Genomic DNA, 25334 nt, shown 5'->3' with positions numbered 1-25334 from the left:
TTATTATGGGGTGGTGCCCCCTCCCTTTTTGACCCCCAAGGAGGCTTCCTGTGCATGTGCAGACAGGGAAGTTTTCCTTGACCTTAGGAGTGGTCATCTTATCTCTTTACCTCAGCAGAGTTCAGCTCCGGCCACTAATTTTGTCCTTGGAGTGTCTAGGGAAAACAAGGCTTCAATTTTACTCCACTTGACAAACACCAGCTGTCCAGCCCAGGGGCCCATCTATCTCCTACCTCAAATGCAGAGACTAGTTATGAATCAGTTGCAGTAAGGAGTCTGCGTGGGAAACCCGAAGGCTTAGACTGATGATGGGAAAGAGTGGAAAAATTCAGAAAACATTAGAGGTTGAGACAACAGTAGAACTTATGATGGAGTAACGTAAACTGAGACAGAGAGGAATCCAAATGAATTCTAGTAGCCTCAACACCTGGATGGGTGGGGTGAGATTAAATGAGATAGGGAATCCTGCAGGTCAAGTACATTTGAGGGTAAAAAATCCATGGTTCAGCTTGGGCCATGTTAACCTTGAGGTGCCTTTTAGATTTACAAGTGGAGAGGTTGGGTAAACACAGGAGTGCCTTTCTGAAGAAAGCCGATCATGTGACTGTACCACGGTGGCCAAATACCGTGAACTTGAGGGGCAGCCAAAATAAATCCGTGATGTAGCCCAGCATTGAAGTTTGGCCGAATAAGAAATGTTGCAACAAGAGACTCAATCCAATTCTCTCTCTTTCAGAGTCTGAATCCACAACATGTAGAAAACGTAAATAATTGATTGTAGGAGCAGCTACCTTACAAAGAGAAGCCGTAAGAAAAGCTATGAGGCAGCAGAAATCATGAAATTGAGAGAAGAGAGAATTGTTGTTTGGAGAAACAAATGGTAGGACAGAGCACTGGAGCACGGAGCAACAGATAACCCTGCCACCACAGCTGTCCTGCTCCCCGCACAACTTTCCTGTTCCTAAAAACCATTCCATTTTCCTCAAGGCCCCATTATGTGTGGTTCAAACCATTTCCTCAAATATTTCTTCTCCTTCTCTTTTCTTTCTGGTATTCCCTTTAGGTATGTCACACCTTTTATAGTCAACCCACAGTTTTTGGATGTTCTGTTCAATTTTTTCAGTCTTTTTTTCTCTTTGCTTATCAGTTTCGAATGTTTCTATCGACATATCCTCAAACTCATTTCTGTTACAGTGTTTTTCACCTCTAGCATTTCTTTTCCATTCTTTCTTAGCATTTCCATCTCTCCATTTACACTGACATCTGTTCTTGAATGTTTTCTACTTTTTCCAGTAGAGCCCTTAGCGTATTAATCACAGTTGTTTTAAATTTGCCAGTCTGATAATTCCAACATCCCTGTCATATCTGAGTCTGGTTCTAATGCTTGCGCTGTGTCTTCAAACTGTATTTGCTGCCTTTCAGTATGCTTTGTAAAAAAAAACCCAAAACAAACAAACAAAAAAAGCTGTGGAAATCTGGACATGATGTATTAGGTAAAAAGAACTCTGCTAAATAGACCTTTAGTGGTATGGTGTTGAGGTGTGGGGTGAAGGGAAGCACTGTTCTGTGGTTTTGTGAATTAGTCTCTTGTCTTTTAGAGAGCCTGCACTGCTGAGCTGTGAACTTCACAAATGTTTCTCAGTCCCCGCTTCGGTGGAATAGGATGGCTAGAGGGGCCTGGGGTTGGGCATGTCTCTTCCCCTAGGTTTGTTAGGCTCTGATGACACAGAGTTTAGGCTCTGGTAGAATAGCTTCTCTTGAGGGCAGGCCTTGTTAAGAACAGGTGTATTTCCAAATGGTTATTTCCCCTCTACTTCTGCAGGAAGCCTGGGGAAGGGGACTTTCTCTGACATTCTTTGTGAGGATCTGATAGGGCTTCTGCCCTACAATTGTCTCTCCAGTGTGGGGGGCGGTGGTTTGTCCTGTGACGTCGCTTTTCCAACGGCTCGGAAAAAGTAAGAGTTGTTGATTTCTCAGTTTGTTCAGCTCTCCACTTGCTGTTTAGGACGGAGTGCTGACTTCCAACGTCATTACATGTCTGACCGGAAATTGGAACCCCTGGTTCAAACCATTTCTGCTGGTGCTTATTCCCCATCTATCTAGATAATAAACCAACCATGATCCAACATAACCTGAGCCCAACACACGCAGGACTATTCTCTTTTCTTCTCTTTGAAAGTCCTGTCCTTGTTACCTCGGAGATGCCATCCTTCCCCACTAAAGTGTTGTGCTTGAATCACTGAATGATACAGCCGCTAAACCTCAGAGGGAGCTAACTAAAGCCGTGGAGTTTTCAGACAGAGTTTCATTAATTAGAATATTACCAAAATATTTTTTAAAATGCTATTAACAACCAAAATACCTTAGAAAACAGCTTTCATTAGTCACAACTACTGTACCTGCTATCTCTCTCTGGGATTTCCTTAATGGCGATTCTTACTTGGTTGCTCATATCTCGACCTGCATAAACTATCCCATAAGTGCCTTTTCCTAAAACGACTCTGTCACCATTTTCGTCATATTCATAGTCATACTACAAAAGGAAAAAGGGGGAGAGAAGATTGAAAATTAGTTGCAGTCCACATTTTAAACATCAACTTTTTCCAAGAGCATTTTTCCTTATTTTATCAAATGGCTTTCACAAGGGAAAGAATAAGACAAAGTTCAAAGCAGCAGCTTCAAGAACCAAAAAACAGACTCAACATAGAGCATAGTGTGTTCATATTTTCACAGCTGTTATGAATAGAGGGGAGACTGTATTTAAATCTGTAAAGGTCCTTCTCCAAAAGCCCACGTGGAGTTTTTCTACCCACTGAATCCTGGTTTTCGTTGATTCTGGAGATGAGTATGATTAGCATCAATGTCTATCAATAGCTATCACATCTCATTAACCTTTCTTTTGTTTTTCAGCTTTTGGTACTATGAAAGTATTTCACACTCTGCCAGGGGAATAAAACCACCGAAAGGCTTTGCTTAAGAGGAAAATTTTGAGGTCCTACTGGTTGACAATAATAAAGTAAGGACTATTTGTACTTCAGCCCCGATTCCCAATTCCCCAAGATTAAAAAACATTTTAAAAATAAAAATGAAGGAAAAATTTCATTTTTGATGTAAAGAGGAAATATTTACAGCCCTAAACCCCAAAGCGTCAAGCATGTCAGTTGAATATGGAAAATGGATCAAATGGAAGGGGTATAGTGACATTTGGTAGGGAGGGACCTTCTCAGACCTGGAGGTGTCACCCAGAAAGGCACATCTTTTGTTGTGAACTTAAACTACAGGATTCAGGGTCATCAAATGATCAAGCCAAGTGTCTGTAGAAACCCAATGTAAAACTACAAACCAGCAGGGGAGACCATAAGCACAAGCTCCTTCTTTTGTCTACATTTTGCTAGAGTATAAAACTGGCAGCATATAGCTAGGTTCAACTCACCGAAGGGTTTGAGTTAGCCATTTAAAAAAACCTGATTTCTAACTTTCATAAACCTGCAAAGTTAACTTTAAAACAAAAATATCATCCAAAAGAGGATAATGATCTGACAGTCACTAACAACATAGCCTTAAAATATACAGAGCTGACAAAATTACAGAGAAAAATAGACAAATATAAATCACAATAGGTTTTAATGGAACTCTTTTAGAAACCAATATATCTAGCAGACAAATTCAAAATAGAGACCCTAATGGCACAAATAACAAGTTTGGTATAACAAATACAGAGAGAACCCTGTATCCAGATATAAATTCCTTTTGTGCATATATGAAAGACATAAAATAATTAGTCACATATTAAGCCACAAAGAAAATTTAGACAAATTTCAAAGAATAGCTATCATAAAAACCATGATCTTTGACTATAAGATATTAAAAATAAGATAGCCAAAAACTATGTTTGAAAACTGACTATTACAGTTTAAAATTATCAAGGGATTAAAAAGTAAATGATCATGGGAATTACAAAATAGTTGAAAAGAATGACAAGGAGATGAAAAATTTCATGGCTTTAAAGAATTGCATTAGATATAGACGCTATGGAGAACAGTACGGAGCTTCCATAAAAACCTAAAAATAGAACTACCATACAACACAGCAATCCCACTACTGGGCATATATGCTGAGAAAACCATAATTCAAAAACAGTCATGTACCACAATGTTCACTGCAGCTCTATTTACAATAGCCAGGACATGGAAGCAACCTAAGTGTCCATCGACAGATGAATGGATAAAGAAGATGTGGCACATATATACAATGGAATATTACTCAGCCATAAAAAGAAACAAAACTGAGTTATTTGTAGTGAGGTGGATGGACCTAGAGACTGTCAAACAGAGTGAAGTAAGTCAGAAAGAGAAAAACAAATACCGTATGCTAACACATATATATGGAATCTAAAAAAAAAATGGTAATGAAGAACCTAGGGGCAGGACAGGAATAAAGACGTAGACATAGGGAATGCACTTGAGGACACGGGGAGGGGGAAGGGTAAGCTGGGACAAAGTGAGAGAGTGGCATGGACATATATACACTACCAAATCTAAAATAGACAGCTAGCGGGAAGCAGCTGCATAGCACAGGGAGATCAGCTTCGTGCTTTGTGTCCACGTAGAGGGGTGGGATAGGGAGGGTGGGAGGGAGATGCAAGAGGGAGGAGATATGGGAACATATGTATAACTGATTCACTTTGTCATAAAGCAGAAACTAACACACCATTGTAAAGCAATTATACTCCAATAAAGATGTTAAAAAAAAAAGAATTGCATTAGAAAAGAAAGAAAAATTTTAAATGATCAAGTTAAGTGGTCAGTCAAGAAAATACAAAAAAGAAGAATATATTACTATCCAAAGACAGTAGAATAAGTTTCTGGTTTTGGCAGTACAGTAGGCTAGGTATGTGAAAATGTTGGGCTTCCCTGGTGGCGCAGTGGTTAAGAATCCGCCTGCCAATGCAGGGGACACGGGTTCGATCCCTGGTCCGGGAAGATCCCACATGCCATGGAGCAACTAAGTCTGTGCGCCACAACTACTGAGCCTGTGCTCTAGAGCCCACGAGCCACAACTACAGAGCCCGTATGCCACAACGACTGAAGTCCGTGCACCTAGAGCCTGTGCTCCACACCATAACGAAGAGTAGCCCCCACTCACCACAACTAGAGAAATCCTGTGCACAGCAATGAAGACCCAATGCAGCCAATAAATAAATAAAATTAAAAAAACATTATCACTTAAAAAAAAAAAGAAAATGTTCCTGTCTAAAATACCTAGATAAAATAAAATACTTTTATTGCCTAGCCAGGCTTATAAAGACTAGAGATTAAGAGGAAAAGGAACACTAAAGGGATAATCACAAGAAATGATGTCCCTGCAGCCCAAGCGGTGGGGATGAGGGCAGGGCTTTCAGACTTATTAATCTAGGGCAGAAGTTGGCAAACACTTTCTGTAAACGGCCAGATATTGAATATTTTCAGATTTGTGAGCCAAACGATCTCTGTGGCATTGACTCAACTCTGCCACTGTAAATAGCCCATTCAAATGGGCATGGTTTTGTTCCAATAAGACTTTATTTACCAAGGGAAGTGGTGGGCTGGATTTGGTCTTTGGGCTCCAATTCACCAATTCCTTATCTGAGACTTTGGTCTTAATGGTCATTGGGGACAGAAAATGAAGCCTTGTGCCTATGCAAGGTGAAGAGCTGGAACACATAAAACCAGGGTCCTTGAGGACTATAACATGGTGAGATGGTAGATTAGAAAAAAGTCAGCCCACTGTACTGAGAAACAAAAAGAAAGCTTATCTTTCTTAGACTAAGCTCTGAGTTGACAAAAACAAGTCTCCTCTGAATACTTCCAACCATTGGCCGATCCTCATGCTGTCTGAAGTTCACATTTACACTTATAATTAATACCCGTAATTGGTCTTGAGCCTGGGAAATCCCTGGAGTGACAACAGAAACAAAGCAAAACATTTAAAAGGAAGACTCCCTTAATACAGGCTATGCAGGATTCTCCCTGATAATGCACCACTGAAATTGAGCTCACAATCCAAAATTTTAAAATATATAATGAAACAATTCACCATCAGTGAGTGCTGGCTGATTTGACAAATATCAATCCCTAAAATTTCACAAAATAAAAGAAATTGAAACTCTAAAATAAGTACATTTAACATAAAGATATAAAATAAGAAATCCAAAACATGAGAAAAGGATAAGACACTCTCAAAAAGGCCAGACAGATCTGAGACAGACTCAAACCTAACCTCCAGAAGTTGAGCCCTAAGTAGGAGAAATAAAAATAAATTCACACTCAGATATGATATAGGGAAACTACAAAATATGAAAGGCAAAGAGAAGATCATAAAAGAAAGCAGAGATAACAAGGACAAATTACCTACAAAGTAGGTAATCAGATTACTCGGTGAACTCTCTGAGGTATACACCCTCAACTTGAGAGACCACTGTCACAGAGGATGAGGAATATGGGGGCATACTGTTACCAGCTTGTTTATTTGTTTCCAATAGGCTTCCAGGCCTTGACAGAAGGCAATCAGGCTGTATGCTTTGAGGAAAGCTATGCCCACATGCTAGGACGGGGTGAGCACTGGTCTCCCTGTTGTAGACCCTTCTTTGGCAGAGGAAAGAGGCCAAGCTTTGGAAGACAGGTGTCTACTTGCCCGGTGGCAACACTGTCTATACCCAATGTACAATAGAGAATACTCCTAGCTACCTAATATATGGTTGAAGGCTGTCTTAGACCAGAGGAGAAAACTAGATATGTTTACAGGATGAGAGAACAGGAAACAGGGATCATTTAGCAATTTCCCCACACTAAGATAAAACTCCAGCAAAGAGGCAGTAAGCAGAGTCCAAAAATTCCACTTGAAGGAGTCCAAGTCTCTACACCCAACTCCTGCGGCCCGGACTTCCGCCATGCTGTACCATGCATGCTGGAACTCTACCAGCCAGGACCCAGGCTGGCAGGAGGCAGGACAGGGACCATCACCAAAGTAGCTCATCTTCGCCAGTGTGTCTATCAAAGGGACGGAAACCTGTACACTGAACCTAGTACTACCACCACCTTACATTATTATAATGCACTATAATTAAAAGAAAAACAGCTTTCAATAACCTACCTCATTTGATGGTCATAATAAGCCTTTGTCATAGTAGGGAAGGTCTATGATTAGCTCCAATTTACAAATGATCAAAAGTATCTTCCACTGAAAGTATGTCAGAGCAGTGGTTTAAACCAGCTCATCAGGTTCCAAGTTTTCTGTTCCTTCTACTGCCAATGGTGAAGGAAAATCCTTTTACAGCATGAGAGCTGCATCTTAGTTCTTAGTTCTGGTTCCAAACACCAGTACTGTAAAGATGTTCCAGCACCTTGTCAATATCCAATGAACACCCATTCACTTATTCAAACATACAGTAGACATCTCTTGGCCATCTTAGACTCCATCCTTCCCTTTCCCTTACTCCCCACATCAAACTGATTGCCAAATGCCACCAGGTTAATCCTCACTGCTCTTGCCTCATTTCAGGCCTTCCTTGCTTCTGTACTAATTCTACAGACTCTTAATTGGCCTCCCTGTCTTCTCCTCTCTTGTTGCCCTGTTCCCTAATTCATTCTCCATTAAGTGGACAGTGAACTTTCCAAAGTTCAAAGTTCCAAAGTGAGCTTTCCATGTTCATACCACTGCCTCTGCTTTATCGGTTCCTCATTACTTTCTGGATCAAATCCAAACTCCTTAGCCTGGCATCAATGCCCTTCAGGACCTTATTTCTGCCTCTGTGTCTAACCTTCTATCTCATCAGTGTCCCCTCAGAATTCCCAGGGAGGTTCCACAGATCTTTGTGCCTTTACACATATGCGTATTCTACCTAGGTAATTCTGCCTTCAAAACAAGGTAACTTTCTTGAACTGTCCACCTGACCCTCAAAAGCTGGATTAGATTCTGGTCTGATATGCTTCCAAGGCCTTCTGCCCTCACTCGCTCACACCTTTTTCACTCTTCTCTCACCCAAATCTGCATTCCAGTCTGTACTCTGAGCTCTTTGAGAACAGGATTTTAATTTCTCTGTCCCTAGTCTTAGCCATATCTGGCTTGTAGTAGAGGCTCAGTGATTATTGGTTTAATTAATCAATCAGGCTATAAAAAAAATTGATGAGACCCTTTTTAAAAACCAGGTGCCAAAACATTTAATGTTGCTATCCATTTATTTTTGATTGAAAGGAGCTTTGCCACAGGGATACTTACTTAACATAGAGAAGAATACATAAGCCTTGATGAAACTGCTCAAGTTTTAGTTTCCCTAAGGAATGTAAAGCATCAACAGACTATTCCTTTTTAAAAAAACAATATTAAGTATAGAAGTTGACTCCTGTTAAATGACGTGGTCATGGTAAAAATCAAAAGGGCTTTCAATAAAACTGAAAACCGTTCCAATGGGTAGTTGCCCCTTGGTTTCTCCATCTTTTTTAACCCCTTTTTCCTATTCTCACAATATAGAGATATAAATTGAAAAAGCAGGCTTGAGAAAACTGCCCTGATCTACAAGAAGAGAGAATTATCTATGTGACGGCAAGAAAAAGTAGAACAGAGCATTGGCCAAAAGCCAAGGGAAGGCAGGGTCTGTCAAATGACAAGTAGGTAGAAAAAGGAAGGTGGGGACAAGGCGAATTCAGTATTTAAAAAAATAAAAATAAAACTACACTGCTTATATAGCTCGCATTCTATTTCTACGACAAAGGGCTAGCAACTCAGGCTGTTGCTGAGGGAGACCACTGCATTCTGAGGCAGTGATGAGGACGCTTCTAGAATCAGCCCTCTCTTGTTGCCTGCCCACAACTGCCTAAACTGGCACTGGGAGGAGAATGAGCGTAGGAAGACAGTCCTGACAAGGCCAAACAATGAAGTGATGACTCACTTAGTCCTTGCACCGTCCAGGGATCCACAGTAAAACAGCCACCTTCTAAAAAGCCATGTACTTCCCCCCGCACTTAATCACCTTAGCTGAGTAGTCACCTCAAAAAGCCAAATGACAGCTTTGCTAATTTTCAGTCTATATCGCCTTAGTAATATGTAAATGCTGAAAACATTAATAACTACATTAATTCATTTCATAATTCATGAAAACATTAATGCTACTAATAGCATTAATAGAATAGGAAAAACGCTGCAGGTACAAATATCTAATGTCATAGCTCTCTCCTCCCTCAGATCTTTACTCAGACCTTCCCTTCTCAAGGAGCCTTCCCTGGCTTCCTTGTCTAAAATTATACACCCTGTTTCACTGTAACTTCCTAAATCCTTCCCTGCTTAATTTTTCTCCTTTATACTGATCATTATCAAATATAGCATGTATTTCACTTATTTATTATCAGTCTCCCACTATACTGTAAGCTCAGTGAAGACAGGGATTTTCTGTATTTTGTTCTCTGCTGGATCCCCAGCACCTAGAGAGTGCCTTCCACAGGTGTCCAATAAACATTTGTTGAGTGAACTGATAGAATCCACTTGGACCCACTAATGTGGTACCAAGATTATTTTAAGCTGAAAACATCTGAATAAATAGCAGCTGCAGAAAAAGCCTTAACTAAACTTTTTTTGCTGACTGAAGCAAAGTCTCTCGAAAATACAGCTGCCATAATCCCCTCTCCAGGAGGTTTAGGACCACTTATACCTGGATAAGAAATTACTAAACCAAACCTTTTCAAAACTTTCAGTACCTTCCACTTGTTTCTCATTAGTTTCCCACCATGTTGCTTTCCCTTGAAGTCCTATTAAGAACTTTCCTTATTAAGACAAATAAACTCTGAACTCTAGTTGTTCAGGAATCACTTCTTTGCGTGTTCCCTCGTACAGAAATAAACTTTGTCTTTTCTTCTGTAATGTGTCTTTCGTCAGTTAATTTGCAGGCTCCCAATTACTGAACCTGAAAAAGTTTTTTTTCTCACAACAGAATAAATGAATGAGTAACAAACTGATATGCTTATCATACAACACCAGAAGTGATAGCTTTTCTCAGGCAGTGCAGTAACTGTGGATGTTCAACTTGAGATCTGTACAAAAACAGAAATAGGATGCCAAAGAAAAACAAACCAGTGTGCTACTGGATGACTCTGAATCGATTTAAATGAATTCTAAACCATCATTCACTGTTAATGTCTGTCTATGAGACAAATCAACAGAAGAAGAAACGGTAAGGTATTTCATCATCCGGCAGATGTTTGAGTGAAAGGAAAACATTCCTTTTATCTTGCTTGTCCCTAACCCATCTCACAAGGGGGCAACTTCCTCTCCATGCATCCTGGAAACTACATATAAACAGGTTCACAGGGCCAGCTGCTATGATTACTTGAGGCTTGTGTCAATCATATGCCCATTTTGATAAAACAGTGAGGTAAATATTACAAATGCATTAAAGAAAAAGGACGAGGAGGGGAAAAGGGAGGGAGAATATATGTATGTTTGGGAGAGGCATGAGGAGGAAGACAACATATTCTGTATTGAACACCAAAGTACCTCAGTAATTTATGGCTTTTTCAAGGAACTAAAAGAGAGAGAGTGAGAGAGAGAGAGAGAGAGAGAGAGAGAGAGAGAGAGATGAAGAGAATGGGTTGAGTGGCTTGATTATGGTATTCAGCTTGATTATGGACTTAACATTGATTAAACAATCTTCAAGCTCATTTCCCAGCATTCACTCTGCCCCCCTGCAATCCACATCCCCCTCCCCCCAGTTTGAGATATGGTTTAAACAGCTCTGGTTTTGTCACTCCCCAGCTTCAAACCCTTCTAAGCCTTCTGAATGAACTTCTGCTTGGATGCCCGACACCATGCAAGGCTGTGGTGAAAAGGGAAAGAGAGCCACAGTCCAGCCTTGGGATGTAAACAGTCTGGTGCAGGCTACTGAATTACAAGGTAGTGAGAAGAGCTAGGGCAGAGGAGTGGGCAAAAATGCTGTAAGAGCAGAGAAAAGTGAGAAGGGGTGTTGAAAATGGTTCAAAAGTAAAAATGACCCTTGAGCTGGATCTCAAAAAATTAGGAAGCAGTCACCAAGTAGGACAAAGCAGAAAAAGCATGTGGAGTTGGACACCTGCATGTCAAGCCCAGAGGCAGGAACAGCCTGGCTGTCTGAATAATGGGAGGGAGTTCGGCATTGCTGGATCGCAGAGTGCGAAGGAAAGCTAAGTTACAGCCAGGGAGGTAAGAATGTTCTGTGGTGCGGAAATCTTCTACACAGTAGCATCAAAGTTTTTTCATTTTAATTTTTAAATTTTTTTAATACCATTTGCAGCGTGAGGAGGGATAAATTGGGAGATTGGGATTGACATATACACACTAGTATATATAGAACAGATAACTAATAAGGGTCTATTGAATAGCATGGGGAACTCTATTCAGTACTCTGTAATGATCCATATGGGAATAGAATCTAAAAAAGAGTGGCTATATGTGTATGTATAAATGACTCACTTTACTGTACAGCAGAAACTAACACAACATTGTAAATTAACTGTACTCCAATTTAAAAAATTAAGAAAAAAAACAAAACAAAACTTTTTAATTAGGGGAGTCACCGGATTAAATCTGCCTGAGAGATCTCTCCAGTGATGGCAGGGACAGTGTATTGATGGCAGGAGAGGTATCAGGCCGCGTGAGAGATGCTGAGGACCTGAGATGGGGGACTGATGGAATGGGGTGAAGGGACTGGAGAAAATGCTGGGGGTGAGGCTGGAGCAGAAGTTGCTCTGAGGTGTCTGGCTTGGGTAACAGTGTAGATGCCCTTGTTCTTAGTGAAGCTATGAAAGGCTGGGAGAACAAAAACAGGGACCACAGCTGATAAGTGTTAGAACTCTTGCAGTTAACTGTAATTCATTGTTCAGTGATTTCAATATAAATTTATTAATACACTAAACTATTTAAGATATGGGTTCATAACCCTTCCATTTCAAAAGACAGCCTTGAATCAAAAAACATGGCCTTGAATCAAAAGAAGTTGTTTCTCTTTCTGTTTAAAAACAGAAAAGTCCACTGAAAGTGGTATTGAGCTATATTTAAAAGACCTGGTACAGTTTATACTAACCTTGAAAATTATAAAAAATGTGAGCTAGGAAAGGACATTTAAGATCTTCTTGTTCAACTCTCATGTAAGGAATGATATCATCTTAACCCAGCAGGAGTAAGAATTTTGTCCAAAGTTATAAAACTGGCTACTGGCAAAGTCAGAGCCAGAACCCAAGACCACTGACTCCAGCACAAGGATCTTACTAGAGCAGAGTCCAATATGATCAGTTGGAGGAGGGGTCTGACCATGACCCGAAGGAGGCTGAATCCCTCCCACAACTATAATGCTTCAAAGAAACCTTAGTTTTTTAAATCAAAAAGAAAAGTAAATCTTAACTTGGGCTTAGAATAAGAAGTTTTTCAAACACCAGGAAGTCTAAGGATTAGCTTCAAATTTGTGGTTTATGGAACCACATTAATAGTTAATGTTTGCCAAATGCTGATGCCACCCCAAGTGAAGTTAAAAACTTTTTAAAAGCATCTGATCTTTCCAACATTTTAATTTTGTTTTGGGCCAAGGTACCCAAAGGCTTCAGGAATAATTGGCACATGTATTGAAACAATTTTAATTCTATCTCAGATGAAGGTAAAGACCAGAAAATAATTATTCTGCATATAAATCTCCAAAGGAATCCTTCTTGTTTATACTATAAAGAATGGGAAGAGGAGGAATTATTTTTGCTATGTCATTGATGGGCTGAAGTTTGAGTTCAGTTTGTGGTAATGGAATTAAGGAATTCATTTTAATCAAATATTTAGAATACTGAAAAAATAATGTTAGTCGAGAATGTTGAAAATAGCTAAGAAATGTGATCAAGGGTATAATGGAGTTATCATAAGTTATATAAAAATATAAGTTAAGGTTAGTTAATAACTCATATTGTATAGGTGTTCTGGCTACAAAGGGACATTGCGTGAGAGGGAGAGCCAAGATGGATTTCATCATCTTCACAGCCCAGCACATCACCGTATCCATTCATTAATGTTATGCTAACAGAACACCCAAGACTACAACATCAGCAATGTCACTAGTGGCAAAATGGCAAACTAAGCCAAAATATTACTTCAATACTTAAAACAGGTACTCTTGAATTCACTGTATAGACTATACAGTCCACTGGGAATACTGCAGAAGTCATTCTATGTCATAGACTTTAAATTATTCTGATAGAATGCAAAGGACAGAAGTAGACGAGTGTTTTTCTGACATTAAAAGGATAATGGGACTTCCCTGGTGGCGCAGTGGTTAAGTCTCTGTGCTCCCAGAGCAGGGGGCCCGGGTTCGATCCCTGGTCAGGGAACTAGATCCCACATGCATGCCGTAACTGACAGTTCATATGCCACAACTAAGGAGCCCGCAAGCCGTAACTAAGACCTGACACAACCAAATAAAAATAAATAAATAAATATATATATATATTTTTTTAAGGAATAGTATACCTGTGCTTTCTTGAGAAGTATGAGTTAGGAGCACTTTGATGAATCGGAGAGCACTATGGTATGAGATGGTTTTTGTAAGGTCAGCAGACCTACTAAAACCCTCTGGATATTCCTAGGAAGAAACCTGAGCACTTTCCTCCATCTGTGGCTGGTGAGTGTTCTCAGTGTTTGCAGAACTGTCTGATCAAGAAGGGTGTCTTACAAAATCCACCCCATTTAGTACCACTGCACACAGATCAGGAGATCTTGACCCTGGATCTTCTTGACAGCTCTCTGAAAAGTGATCTACCTACCCCTTTTACATTATAGGAGACTGAGTCTTAGGAAAATCAGCTGGCCAGATTCACCACAAATTTTAAGGCAATTAAAGCCATGTTATGCAATGCATAGGGTTAAATGAGTTTCTAAAGCAGAGTCTCTCAACTGTTGATTCAATCAATTATGAAGACCAAGCTTGTCTAACATGGCTACCATAGCCTGTCTGTGCTATGTGTATTTTTGGTAAGATGGATTTAGTTTTTCAAAGAAGGGTATGAAATAAAGGATAGCTATCACTGTTATTGCTTTTGTAAACCCAGCAATTTATGATATTGTAAAGTAACTTTATGGATTTTCAAATCTATCCACTTGCTAATTTATTACTAATGGAACTGTTTCATTCTCATTTTCTTTGTTAACTTTTACCCTGGCAGTTGCTATGTATCAAGTGATTCTAAATTTAACCCAAATAAAAACAGAGATAATGAGGTACAGTCAAAAAAGCACTGTTGTAGAAATCAAGAGATCTAGTTCCTACCCACAATCACTTAAATAAGAAAATGTAACAGTACAAAATATAAAGCATAACAAATAAGAAGTATTGTCTATTACTTCTGCAGACAGCAAGCTAGTGCGTGGGGAAGATTTCTTTTTTCCAAATTAGGTCTATCATCTTTTTATAACTTAAATGAAAGAGGCTTAGGCTTAGCCAGGAATATCAAAAGCTACACAACTGCTAGAGAAGTATAGAACTTAACTACAGGCAGAATTAACAATTGGTTATTATATTGAAATTCCTCTCGACTGTTACCCTACTACTTCAACGCTTACCTAAAACTTCTAGCCTACGAGATGACATTATCCAAGTGACCTAATACACTAGGTATACCAGTCAGGTTGGTGTTCTAGTTTCTTCAATTTCAGTTTAACATTAGAAATGTAATTTTCAGTATTGCTTGGATTCAGAATTCGGTCCCAAGTCATACACTGGGAAAGGCTTGGAGAAAACAGAGGCCCACTACCATGCCTGGAGAAGTGTCAACCTTCAGACACTGAAGATGCTCAAGTGCGAGAGTCAGCTCTCTTGAAAGTCCCCAGCACTGTCCTCACTGTGGTGGAAGGCTGTGCTATACACAGCAGAAAGACATGATGGAGAAAATGGACACAGTCGAAAAATTGGTGTCTGCAGTGTACTCTATCTAGGAGGCACAAGGAAAAGCACTACGGTCAGAGAAACCGCACTTGGGTGATTGTTATCACCTCCTCTCTTTTTTTTTTTGGGGGGGGGGTACGTGGGCCTCTCACCACTGTGGCCTCTCCCGCCGCAGAGCACAGGCTCCAGACGCGCAGGCTCAGCGGCCATGGCTCACGGGCCCAGCCGCTCCGCGGCATGTGGGATCTTCCCGGACCGGGGCACGAACCCGTGTCCCCTGCATCGGCAGGCGGACTCTCAACCACTGCGCCACCAGGGAAGCCCTCACCTCCTCTCTTTATTCTGTTAATCTTCCATTGTTTCAGGTTCTCTGCATAAGCATAAGAATGAGGACCGCAAACGGTTCTATCACTCAGAATTTTCACTGAATTTTGCTTGTCTGAATTGCAACATAACTCAGAGGAGAATAAAAAATGTTTAAGGGCACTGTGACTCTTGCATCGAGGGTTATCAACACCCTCAAAGATAAAGCATAGTTACTCACATCAGAGTAAGATACAAAAAACTCGGTATTCCTGACTAAGAGTTCTCCAATTTTTGCTTTTTAGCCCTTTTTAACCAAAGGAATTCTAGAAGCTGCTTTTAAACATTAAGGGAAAGCTTACTGACTCTGGCTGAGCTCTCTACCCTTCGTCACTACTCACGAAGCGCGCGCGCGCACACACACACACACACACACCCCTTTCCCTCAGTAAAGCTTTAAATAGTTAATTCTAAAAAATTAGCCACAGAGAAATTTAGTAAAATGAACTCAGAAACCAAAGTCATTACCTCCAGGGAGTCACCTTCACAATCTCCTTCCTCTGTATTTCTCCCCTTCTCTTCGGTAATGGTGTTCACCATTTCAAAAAACCTGCAATGAAAATTGGTATGTGGTCACTCGTAATACATAAGATATTACATATAAGCAAGCACGTTTCAAAGTGACTTCAGAGCAAAACAAATGGGACCTAGAGCAGTCAGGCAATAAACAAAATATCAGCATCAGTGCGAAAAATAGGAGTTTTCATATTTTTGGTAGGATTTGCCGGAAATTTCTGACCTAATGCCTCACTTCAAGTAATAGTAACATGATATGGTATAGAATTAGAACAGTAAGGCTAGACAAGGTCACAGAAATGTTAAGAATGTGGACTTGAATATCATACCAAGGTTGCTAGTATTTGCATGATTTGGGGCAAGTTTCTCCACCTCTCTGAGCCTCGTTCTTTAATTATAAATGGGGAATATGAGTACCTATCTTACAGGTTGTGAAGATGACTTGAGGTAATACTTGTAAAGTGCTCAGCACAGGGCACTCATTAAATATTAGCTATTATTGTTTTGCTGCTGTTAATATTACTATTTCTAATGGGACATAACAAAAATACCCAGATTCTGGAATAGTGTCTCTAAATTCTGAGCTGACTCTGTGACACAGTGTTGGCCACTACATTTGATCTCAGTTACTGAATCTTCTGCCTGAGCACCTCAGTGTCATACATGTGGGGTCCCATATGTACAGTCTGCAAAATACTGATGGAAACAGGAACGGCTAGCTTGTATGTTTGTGACAGAAGCCACCTTTCTGTTGGTGACAAACATTTTCTTCAGGAACTATTCTTGTAAAGTTCCTTTTTTTTTTTTCTTCCTAGAGGTCATTTCAAGAGCTCCCCCCCCCCCAAATTATGGTAAGAAACAGATCTTCCCTCTGCAACGCGAGCTGTGTCTATCCATTCAGAAGGGATGCTAATGGTTTCTAGCCCAGAGGTGGAGCAAGGGAGGCACTGTGAACAGGGGCTGATGATCTCACAGGCAGGTGATGCTGTGCACTGCCAGCCCAAGGGAAGAGCAGGTTACTGTGTGACAAGAAGAGTTTCCCTATCACAACTCAGAACCTTTATGCTATCTCTGTACGTATGAGATAATAGAAAATAAATATTGGTCTCTGCCCCCAGGTTCTGGCACAGAACTCCTAAAACCCTTGTAAGTGACAAGCACTACTACGAGCATCTCTTGTGTTCTAATATTTGTCTAAGACCCCATCTCTAAAATAGGGCTCCTAAAACCTTCGTAAATTCCTAAGTGATACAGAACCAGGAGCATCTTTTATTCTAATGAAGCGACTCTGGGTGGACTCCTGGATGGGGCTGGTCAAGACCAAGCCACGATTAGAAGCTTGGAATTTTCAGCTTCACTCCCCCACCTTCCTCCAGAGAGGGGAGAGGGGCTGGAAATGGAGTTAATAATTGTTCACGCTTACATGAGGAAGCCTCCATAAAATCCCAATAGTAGGGGGTTCAGAGAGCTTCTGGGTTGGTGGACATACCCATATAGGGAGGGTGATGCACCCCAACTCCACAGGGACAGAAGCTGCTGCACTGGGGACCCTCCCAGACCTCACCTTAGACATCGCTTCATCTGGCTGTTCATCTGTCTCTTGTCCTTTAATAAACTGGTAAATGTAAGTAAGTGTTTCCCTGAGTTCTGTGAGCCTCTCTAGCAAATTAATCGAACCCAAGAAGGGGGTCGCTGGAACCTCTGATCTATAGCTGGTATATCTAAAGCACAGGTGATAATCTGGGCTTGTGACTGGTATCTGAAGTCAGGGGAAGAGATGGTCTTATGGGAATGAGCCTTTAACCTGTGGGATCTCACTCTATCTCCAGGTAGACTGAGTTCAATTGTAGGTGTCACAGAGAATTGCTTGTTGTGGGGTAAAACCTCCACACATCTGGGGACCAGAAATGTCAGAAATAAAGTGTTTTGTGTGAGGAATAAAGGAGACACGAAGGAAAGAAACACAGTAGGGAAGAACTGGGTTTTTTTCCTACACAGGAAGGAAAAAACCTTTTCTTATACAGTACCTCTTATTATCCATCCATCCATCCAACAAATACTCATCAAGTTTCCACTAGGATAAAAAACTGTTCTGGCCTTTGGGAATATGACAATGAACAAAATAGACAAAGTCCATTATGGAGTTGGAAGCCTCTCTATGGAGTCTGCGTGTGATGCCTAGTTCCTCACTCTTCCTTTCTCTGTATATACATTCTTTGGAGGTTAAAGACAAGAAAAGAAAATCCCAAACCTGATCAGAATGATGGTATGCTCCGATGAAGATTACATATCCTGATGAGTCACAGACAAAAGCAAGTTCAACCAAAAGGAAGAACATGAAAGACCTAAACAAATTCTAGGTTTAAAGATAGACTTTAAGATTTGGGGTAAAGATTTCCCTCAGCTACTCACACAAAAATTTTCAACACCAGCTTTTCTAAATAGAATATAACACTTCTAGTGGGGTGGGAGTACAGTGTAATTTTTAGATGCTTGGATTCTGGAGTAACATGTGCCCGGTTCAAATCCCGGGTTTTATGCTTTTTGGTTATATATGATTATAGACTAGTTAAACTCTCCAAGACTCTACTTTTTTTTTTTTTTAACTCTTTTCAACAAAAATATTAATATTACCTACCTAATAAATTTTATTTGAAGATTAAAATAGATATGAGGTCTGAGGTCAGTACTCCATAAATCTTAGCTATAATTATCACTGAAACAAATGAAGAGCCTTGATAATTCAAGTGTAAGTAGAAAAGTCGACCATACATGTGCTAGGAATTCTTTCTTATTTCCAAGTCATTTTACTACACATTTTACAATAATAAAGATAAAACTTTAGCTAAGAATCTTAAATTAAACATACATATTTTTGGTACCAAGATAAAAATGATTGACTGTATATTGTAGCTAGCATATCAATCATTTATAATGGGGTCAAACAGTGATTATTTGAAAGAACAACCTCAGCAAAATCTTAAGTCCAAGCTGGCTTTTACCTGCACATTGGTGTCTAAATTGTCACGCACTCCTATAGGTCCCCACAATTAGTCACTGTGTTCTAAGGGACCAGGAAGTACTTAGTTATTAGCCCAAGACAAATATACCCAGGGAGGTTAACCCAAATATACAATGCAGTCCATGGATTTCTGGATTATCTTTTATGGGTGTAGATTACAACACTGGCTCTTAGCTCAAGTTGTTCCTCCACCTAAAAATCCAATATAATTCGTCGAGGGTCGGGCTCAGGCACTTTCTAGAGCCCACCAGTTGATTCTAATATGAACCAGAGTTAGGAGCCACTGCTGCAGACGATGGTGAGATTATTCGAAAGAATTCAAGAATGAAAATTTTGGTAATCACATAATACACGAGCACTTTAAAAATGAGTCATAATACTTGGCAACTAACTGGTAAATTTGGTTAATGTTTTGTCTAAGGAAAAATAAATTACGACTAAGAAAAAGGTTCATTTATTAAAGAAAGTTCCCCAAATTCTCAGTTAAACATGCCACATAATTATAAGATATCAGTGCAAATGAAATATTTATATAAGTAGATGGCCATGAATTTTTTACAGGAGCTACATGTCCATTCATTAATTAAAAATAATGATCAGGTAAGAACAGTCTTTTTCACACATAAACAGTGACTAATACGTACTTTTTACAATGAAGTTCTGTACAGAAATAGATTTGGAAATCATCAGAATTGTGAAGCACATAAAGAAAACAGCAGCGTTCTTCAAATTTAGAAATACTGAAACAAACAAAGAATTATTCACAGTAATCTCAATACTTCCATGTACTGTAATGAAAAATAAATACTTTTTATATTCAGTCCCAATTATGATATCAGTGTTGTTTATACCAAAATGTTATAAATAGCACTTTAAAAAGTGACATTCCCTGTACCGCAACACTAAAATTATTTAATATTCTGAGCATTGTCCTCCTGCTTGTATCTGCAGATAATGTTGCTCTGGGGTGTTGTAGGCACACAAGCCATGTGTCCTACAACTTAGCATGGGGAAGGGGTCTTGCCTGCTGTAGCACTGAACTGTGTGCTTGAAAGAAAAGCGTAAATATCAACTGGCTTACTGATCTTGGTGATTCTGGTTCCGTAAGATGTGTCGAACAATAAAATGCTTCCGAAGCTAGGAAGGCAATGTGTGGAGGCAGGTAAAGCACCTCATTATTGTAGAGATTATAAAGGAGTGAAGAAATATGAAATAGCACTTGGTTTGGACTCAGCAAGTCCTTTACTTTACAGAAATTGAAACAATTTTGAGTTTACCAGTCAGGCCACGCTCTTTTTTTTTTTTTTTTTTTTTTTTGCGGTACGCGGGCCTCTCACTGTTGTGGCCTCTCTCGTTGCGGAGCACAGGCTCCGGACGCGCAGGCTCAGCGGCCATGGCTCACGGGCCCAGCCGCTCTGCGGCATGTGGGATCCTCCCGGACCGGGGCACGAACCCGTGTCCCCTGCATCAGCAGGCGGACTCTCAACCACTGCGCCACCAGGGAAGCCCCCTGGCCATGCTCTTTTATGCCAAGGGTTGGCAACTATTTTCTGTAACAGGTCAGAGAGTAAATATATCAAGCTTTGTAGGCCACACTACTCAGTTTTGCTGTTGGAGCAGCCTTAGGCAATACATAAATGAATGAACATGGCTGAGTTCCAATAAAACTTTATTTACAAAAACAGGCAGCGGGCCGTATTTGGCCTGTGGGCTATAGTTCTCCAATCCCTATTTAATGCCTCTGCATCTGCTGTTCCTTCCATTTGGAATGCACATCATTTTTGACTTTTTGAAGAAATTCTATTTACCATTTAAGGCCCACCTTAGACCTTACCCTCTCGCCCTTCACTACTCCTACCTGAAACAGAAAGACTTCCTCTTGCCCCTCTGGTCTTTGAACATATGTCTGTTAATCTCACACTGTACTAACATTAGTTGTTAAATGTGTGCTGCTCTGCTGGGCTGTGAGTGCTTCAAGAGCAGAGTTCATGTCTTAGTCCTTTGTGTATCCTTGGCAGAACAGGACTCAACATTTGACAGATAGCTGGTGCTCAATAAATGCCCATTGACCGAGCTGAACAAGTCCTAAGCTGATGCAAGACAAACTGCTGACAGCTGCATTTTCTTCTATAGTTTGTCTTCTATTTATAGAGGAGGAAGTCAAGAAAAGTTAGCTCTCTTTGAAGTCACACACTGGAACTCAAGTTTCTCAACATATAAACCAACAGTAGCTGCATATAATCATTCCATGCTGATAAAGTGAAATTAATGTTTACCATACTTTCCTAGATGGATGGCTTAAAAAGGCAGCAATAAGTAATGAGTGTCTTGCTAATGACTGGTCTTAAAAATTAAATATTAAGAGAGTAATGCTTTATTTGAGAAGGCATGGATTGGAAAGATATATATTGAGTCAGTCTGGCCTGTTTCTGTTCACATCATTCATGAGGTAACAGGTGTTTTTACCAGGCAAACTCCAATTATAAGTGACCCAGACGACTCTGCCAGTTCATATGCTCCAACAAAACCAACTACTATTATGCCAAAAGCAACAGAGTATTGTATAACTGGCGCACAGAAATCTGATTCTTCTCATTTCTGTTTATATGGGGCACACAGTAGTAAACACAACTAATTTGGTTTGAAATATGCAAGAGTTGGTGTCTCATAAACTTCTGTAGAACAAGTATGTAAACATTTAACCAGTGGCTCTTGATTCTGAAATAAATCTCATTTCTAAACCCCAGGAATTGGCATTATGATGGCAATGTCAGAACTGAAGGGAGCCACTGTAACCTCAAGAACACTTCCTTAACGGTGACCTCAGGAAAAGTCGTAGAAAAATGAATTCCCATAATCTCACCATATTAATATTAGCTACAGGACACAATCTGGCAGATGGTATGTATGTCTTCAATACATCTAAGGAGAGATTAGTTCCTGGGATACCAAAAGACCAGAAAAACCATCCTCTAACATAAACCCAGCTAGAGAGGACCCCACACAGCTCACTTTTATCCTCACCTTGACTCTGGTCCACAGTTCACATTTATCTCTCTGTCACCACATTTTAAGTAGGTGACAAGTGCAAGTGCAGAGTCAGTTCAAACAGTGAAGGTTTTGTTGCAAATTTTTTGTAATGGAGATAAAGAGTCTGAAGAAGGCTGAGCATTTTCATCAACAGAAGGATTCTTGAAGTTCTTTGCCTTTTTAAATCATGACTACAGGTCCTATCCAAGACATTCACACTCTAGAAAAACGTCTTCTAAGTAAACGAAATGCACCAAGGAAACTTACCTCACTCCCCTGACAGAAGCAGCACTAAAATTCCACTCATGTATACCTTTCTAGAACACAGGGGAAGAGCAACAACAACAAAGTTTGAGTCATCCAAATGAAAATAACATAACAGTAATTTTGTTTTATTACTTTAAAAAATATATACACAGAGTCATTTTTCCTAGTGCATAATTCTCCACGGACGAACTATCTGGATGGAAACTGCAGTTCACTCTCAAGCCACAAGGGTGATATTTACTCTACTTAATAATTTCTGTACTTCAGTAAAACAGCTTCCAAGAGAACCTAGGAGAATTAGTCTTATTAAATTCTAAAACTTGATTTTTAGCAGATTAACATGATAACTGTATAGCCTGAAATTTTCAAGTAAAAAACCCAGTGATCGAGGTCATTCAATTATAGTTGAGCGATATTTCTTTTCTGAGAAAGAAAAACATTAATTTGAATAAAATCTCTTCAAGGTTTAAAGATAATTACTTCTGAATTGTCTTTAGTTACATTTTCTAACTAAAATGGTGGTTCTATTTCTTTAGAAAATAGTTCAGCAAGTACGTATGTGTGTAGACACATGTATACGGTGGCCATCGTTGCTACAATGTGTTGTTACCTAATTTATGCAAAAGTCAATATGCTAATAAAGTTTAAACATAAGACATTTAATTATCATATGATAAACATGGATGATTTACAGGGCCAAGATGAAAATAAATGTGGGAATTTATTTCTTGAGTTTATTACTAAATCTGAGTTAAAACTAGTATTAAATTCATACTTAAATTTTTCTAAATTAAATAAATGACAAGCTAGATGGCATTCCCTATAAAAATATTTGTGACAATATACTGAATAGAATTAATAACAGATATTTTTATGGAAATAAAGGAGTTGATACATGTATGGTAGTTAATTCTGTATTGTATTGTTTTGTAGTCAATTCTGATTGCAGTTCAAATACTGTATTGTAGTCAATTTTGATTGCAGTTCAATTCTGTAAATGTAAAACAACCAGGGAAACAAGCTCTTATCCACCCACTTAAAATACTGCCAGAGGCTGAGGTCTTGGCTGGGCTAGTGAAATGGGTAATGAAGCCCATGGCTCTGAGATGGCCCAGAACTCTCCTTTTGGCCAAAGCAACTCAAAAAGCCATAATTTATATCCATAGCACCTAGTTCTTTGCTAGGACCATGCAACTTAAAAATAGATCCTCTCAAATCCGAAGTAGATTTACTAAAAAACTACTTTCAATGCACATCAGTCAGGTCATGGGGATGTGACCTGAATTAACACAGAGCAAATGCTGCTGTGCACGAGGCCCAGAGAGGGCAGAGACCAGAGAAAGGTACTCATGGAATGCGGCTTTCTTAACAGGAGTACAGAGGGACTTAAATTAAAATAGCAGCCTGCAGCTTCAGCTGGCAATTTGGAAAGTCGCTTCTAAATCCTGTCGGCCTCAGGTGACCTTCTAAAAATATGTGACCCAAGAGCTGCAGCTGTTACCTGCACACTCCTTGCACACAATGCCACCTTATCCTCAGAGCCTGCAACTGAGCTGCTTTCTAAGGCCATCCCCAGGATCAGGAGGTGGCGGGTGAGTGCGGAGCGGGCAGGGCAGTGTATAAACCTGCGAAGGAACACAGCAACTGACAAACACCTGCAAGACAGCCCTGGTAAAATCTATCCTCCATCAGCCCTCTTCTGGGAACAGCCGGGGAGAGATTTCCCAGATTGCCTGGGCTGGTTTTGTAGGAAAGAAGTAGAGCATTTTCAGAATTTTAGATTCCTGGAAGGTTGTGAGTGCTGCCAGGAAACGTTCCATTTCAGTGGTGCAAAGCCCAGGGCCTGAGATGGAGTGATCTGGGAGGAGGAGTCCTCTCTCCCCACCTCCCTTGCCTCTCACCACAGAGAGGCGCTGGTGAGCTATAAAAGCCAACAGGTAAGGTAAAAGTCTTCTGGGTCCGTGTGGGAATCAGGGGAAAAGGGCGGAGCAGAGGCAGAACTGGAGTGATAATTAACCCCAACAAGCCCCAAACCAACACTCAACCTAATCCAGTCAGCACAAGCACCAATTTCTTGAGACCGGTTAGCCTCAGATCCTATGCCCCAGCCAGGGCAAGAATGAAGACAAGGAATTAATACTGAGCTAAGATGACAGGAATTCCTGTGGCAGACACTGCTGGCTCCCCAGGCGACAGCCATTCCCATCCTTCTTTGCTAAGAAAAAATGAATTTTGTTCAGGTTTGGGTGGCAAGGTTTAGGGACAGTGAAATTGATTCCCTAAATTGGCCATGGTAAGCCCATTTCCCTTGCTGGTGATTGCCTTAGGCATGGACATGTGATGTAACTTTTGGTCCAGGGGAAAGGCCCTAACCTTCTTTGGATGCTGTCCACATGAAGTGATGCTTGGAGTTGCTATTTAAGACCACAAGAGAAAAAACAAGAGCACATAGAGAAGCCAACCAGAATTCTGACACTGTTAAGCCGCTGAAATTACCCCCAGAATGATCCACCTCAGAAGTTCTTGTAATATGGGACAATGTTTCCTTATTACTTAAGCCACTTTTAGTTGGGAATTTTGTGGTTAAAAACTTCCTTGATGGATGAGAGCATCATATCATCAAAATCTAGAATCTGGGATTAATATATTCCCCTAAGAAATTTCCTGGGTCTTCTCTGAGTGGCCACTGGTTGGAGCTGGAGTGAGGGAGGGGAGTCAACACTAAGTCCTCCACTGGGACCCTGCTACCTTGGCCTGACAAGCCACCAGATAGGCCAGGAGTGCTTAACTTCAAACCTCAGAGGAGGGGAATTCTAAATAACAACGACTTAAAATATCTTGCATATAACTTCTCTCTTCCTCATTCTAGGTTTTTCTTTCATGTATTCATGAAGACTTTCTTCAAGCACCAACTCACTTTAAGCAGCAACCAGGGAGAGCTGTTAAAGGACTGGGATTTCAATTAATTTGCCCCTGGCCATAGAGTAACTCTCAAAGACTCCCTGAACTCTTGGGACTTGGTATAATGACCTTAAAGTTTTGAAAATTGCAATATAAAGTATATACTAGCTCGTATAACTGTTCATCCCGCATTTTAGAATGAAAATACTGAGAGAGGGAGTAGAGAAATAAATATGATAAATGGAAAGCAACACTCTGTTGTTCCACTTTCAGAGGAAAACAATTAAACATTCCATGACCAAAAAATCCACTTCCTGT

The 25334-nt window shown here is 40.1% G+C and overlaps 1 protein-coding gene across 2 annotated transcripts in view; it reads right to left on the bottom strand.

Annotated features, from left to right (window-relative positions):
* Positions 1–25334, bottom strand: part of MAP3K5 (mitogen-activated protein kinase kinase kinase 5) — a 212032-nt gene that overhangs the window by 49181 nt on the left and 137517 nt on the right. Inside the window, exons 12-15 of one of the 2 annotated variants that reach the window (XM_024759046.1) lie at positions 22116–22165; positions 19463–19558; positions 15749–15830; positions 2400–2533 (exon numbers count right to left, since the gene is read on the bottom strand). In XM_024759046.1, the coding sequence (XP_024614814.1) occupies positions 2400–2533; positions 15749–15830; positions 19463–19558; positions 22116–22165 (362 nt within the window). The remainder of the gene's footprint in view (positions 1–2399; positions 2534–15748; positions 15831–19462; positions 19559–22115; positions 22166–25334) is intronic. The other variant, XM_024759045.1, reaches the window with a different exon arrangement.

Source organism: Neophocaena asiaeorientalis, unplaced genomic scaffold, assembly GCF_003031525.2.
Source record: "Neophocaena asiaeorientalis asiaeorientalis breed wild unplaced genomic scaffold, Neophocaena_asiaeorientalis_V1.1 scaffold5, whole genome shotgun sequence".
In the NCBI taxonomy this organism is placed as follows: domain Eukaryota; kingdom Metazoa; phylum Chordata; class Mammalia; order Artiodactyla; family Phocoenidae; genus Neophocaena; species Neophocaena asiaeorientalis.
The sequence above is the reverse complement of the archived record's forward strand: the minus strand, read 5'-3'. Positions and strand labels throughout refer to the sequence as shown.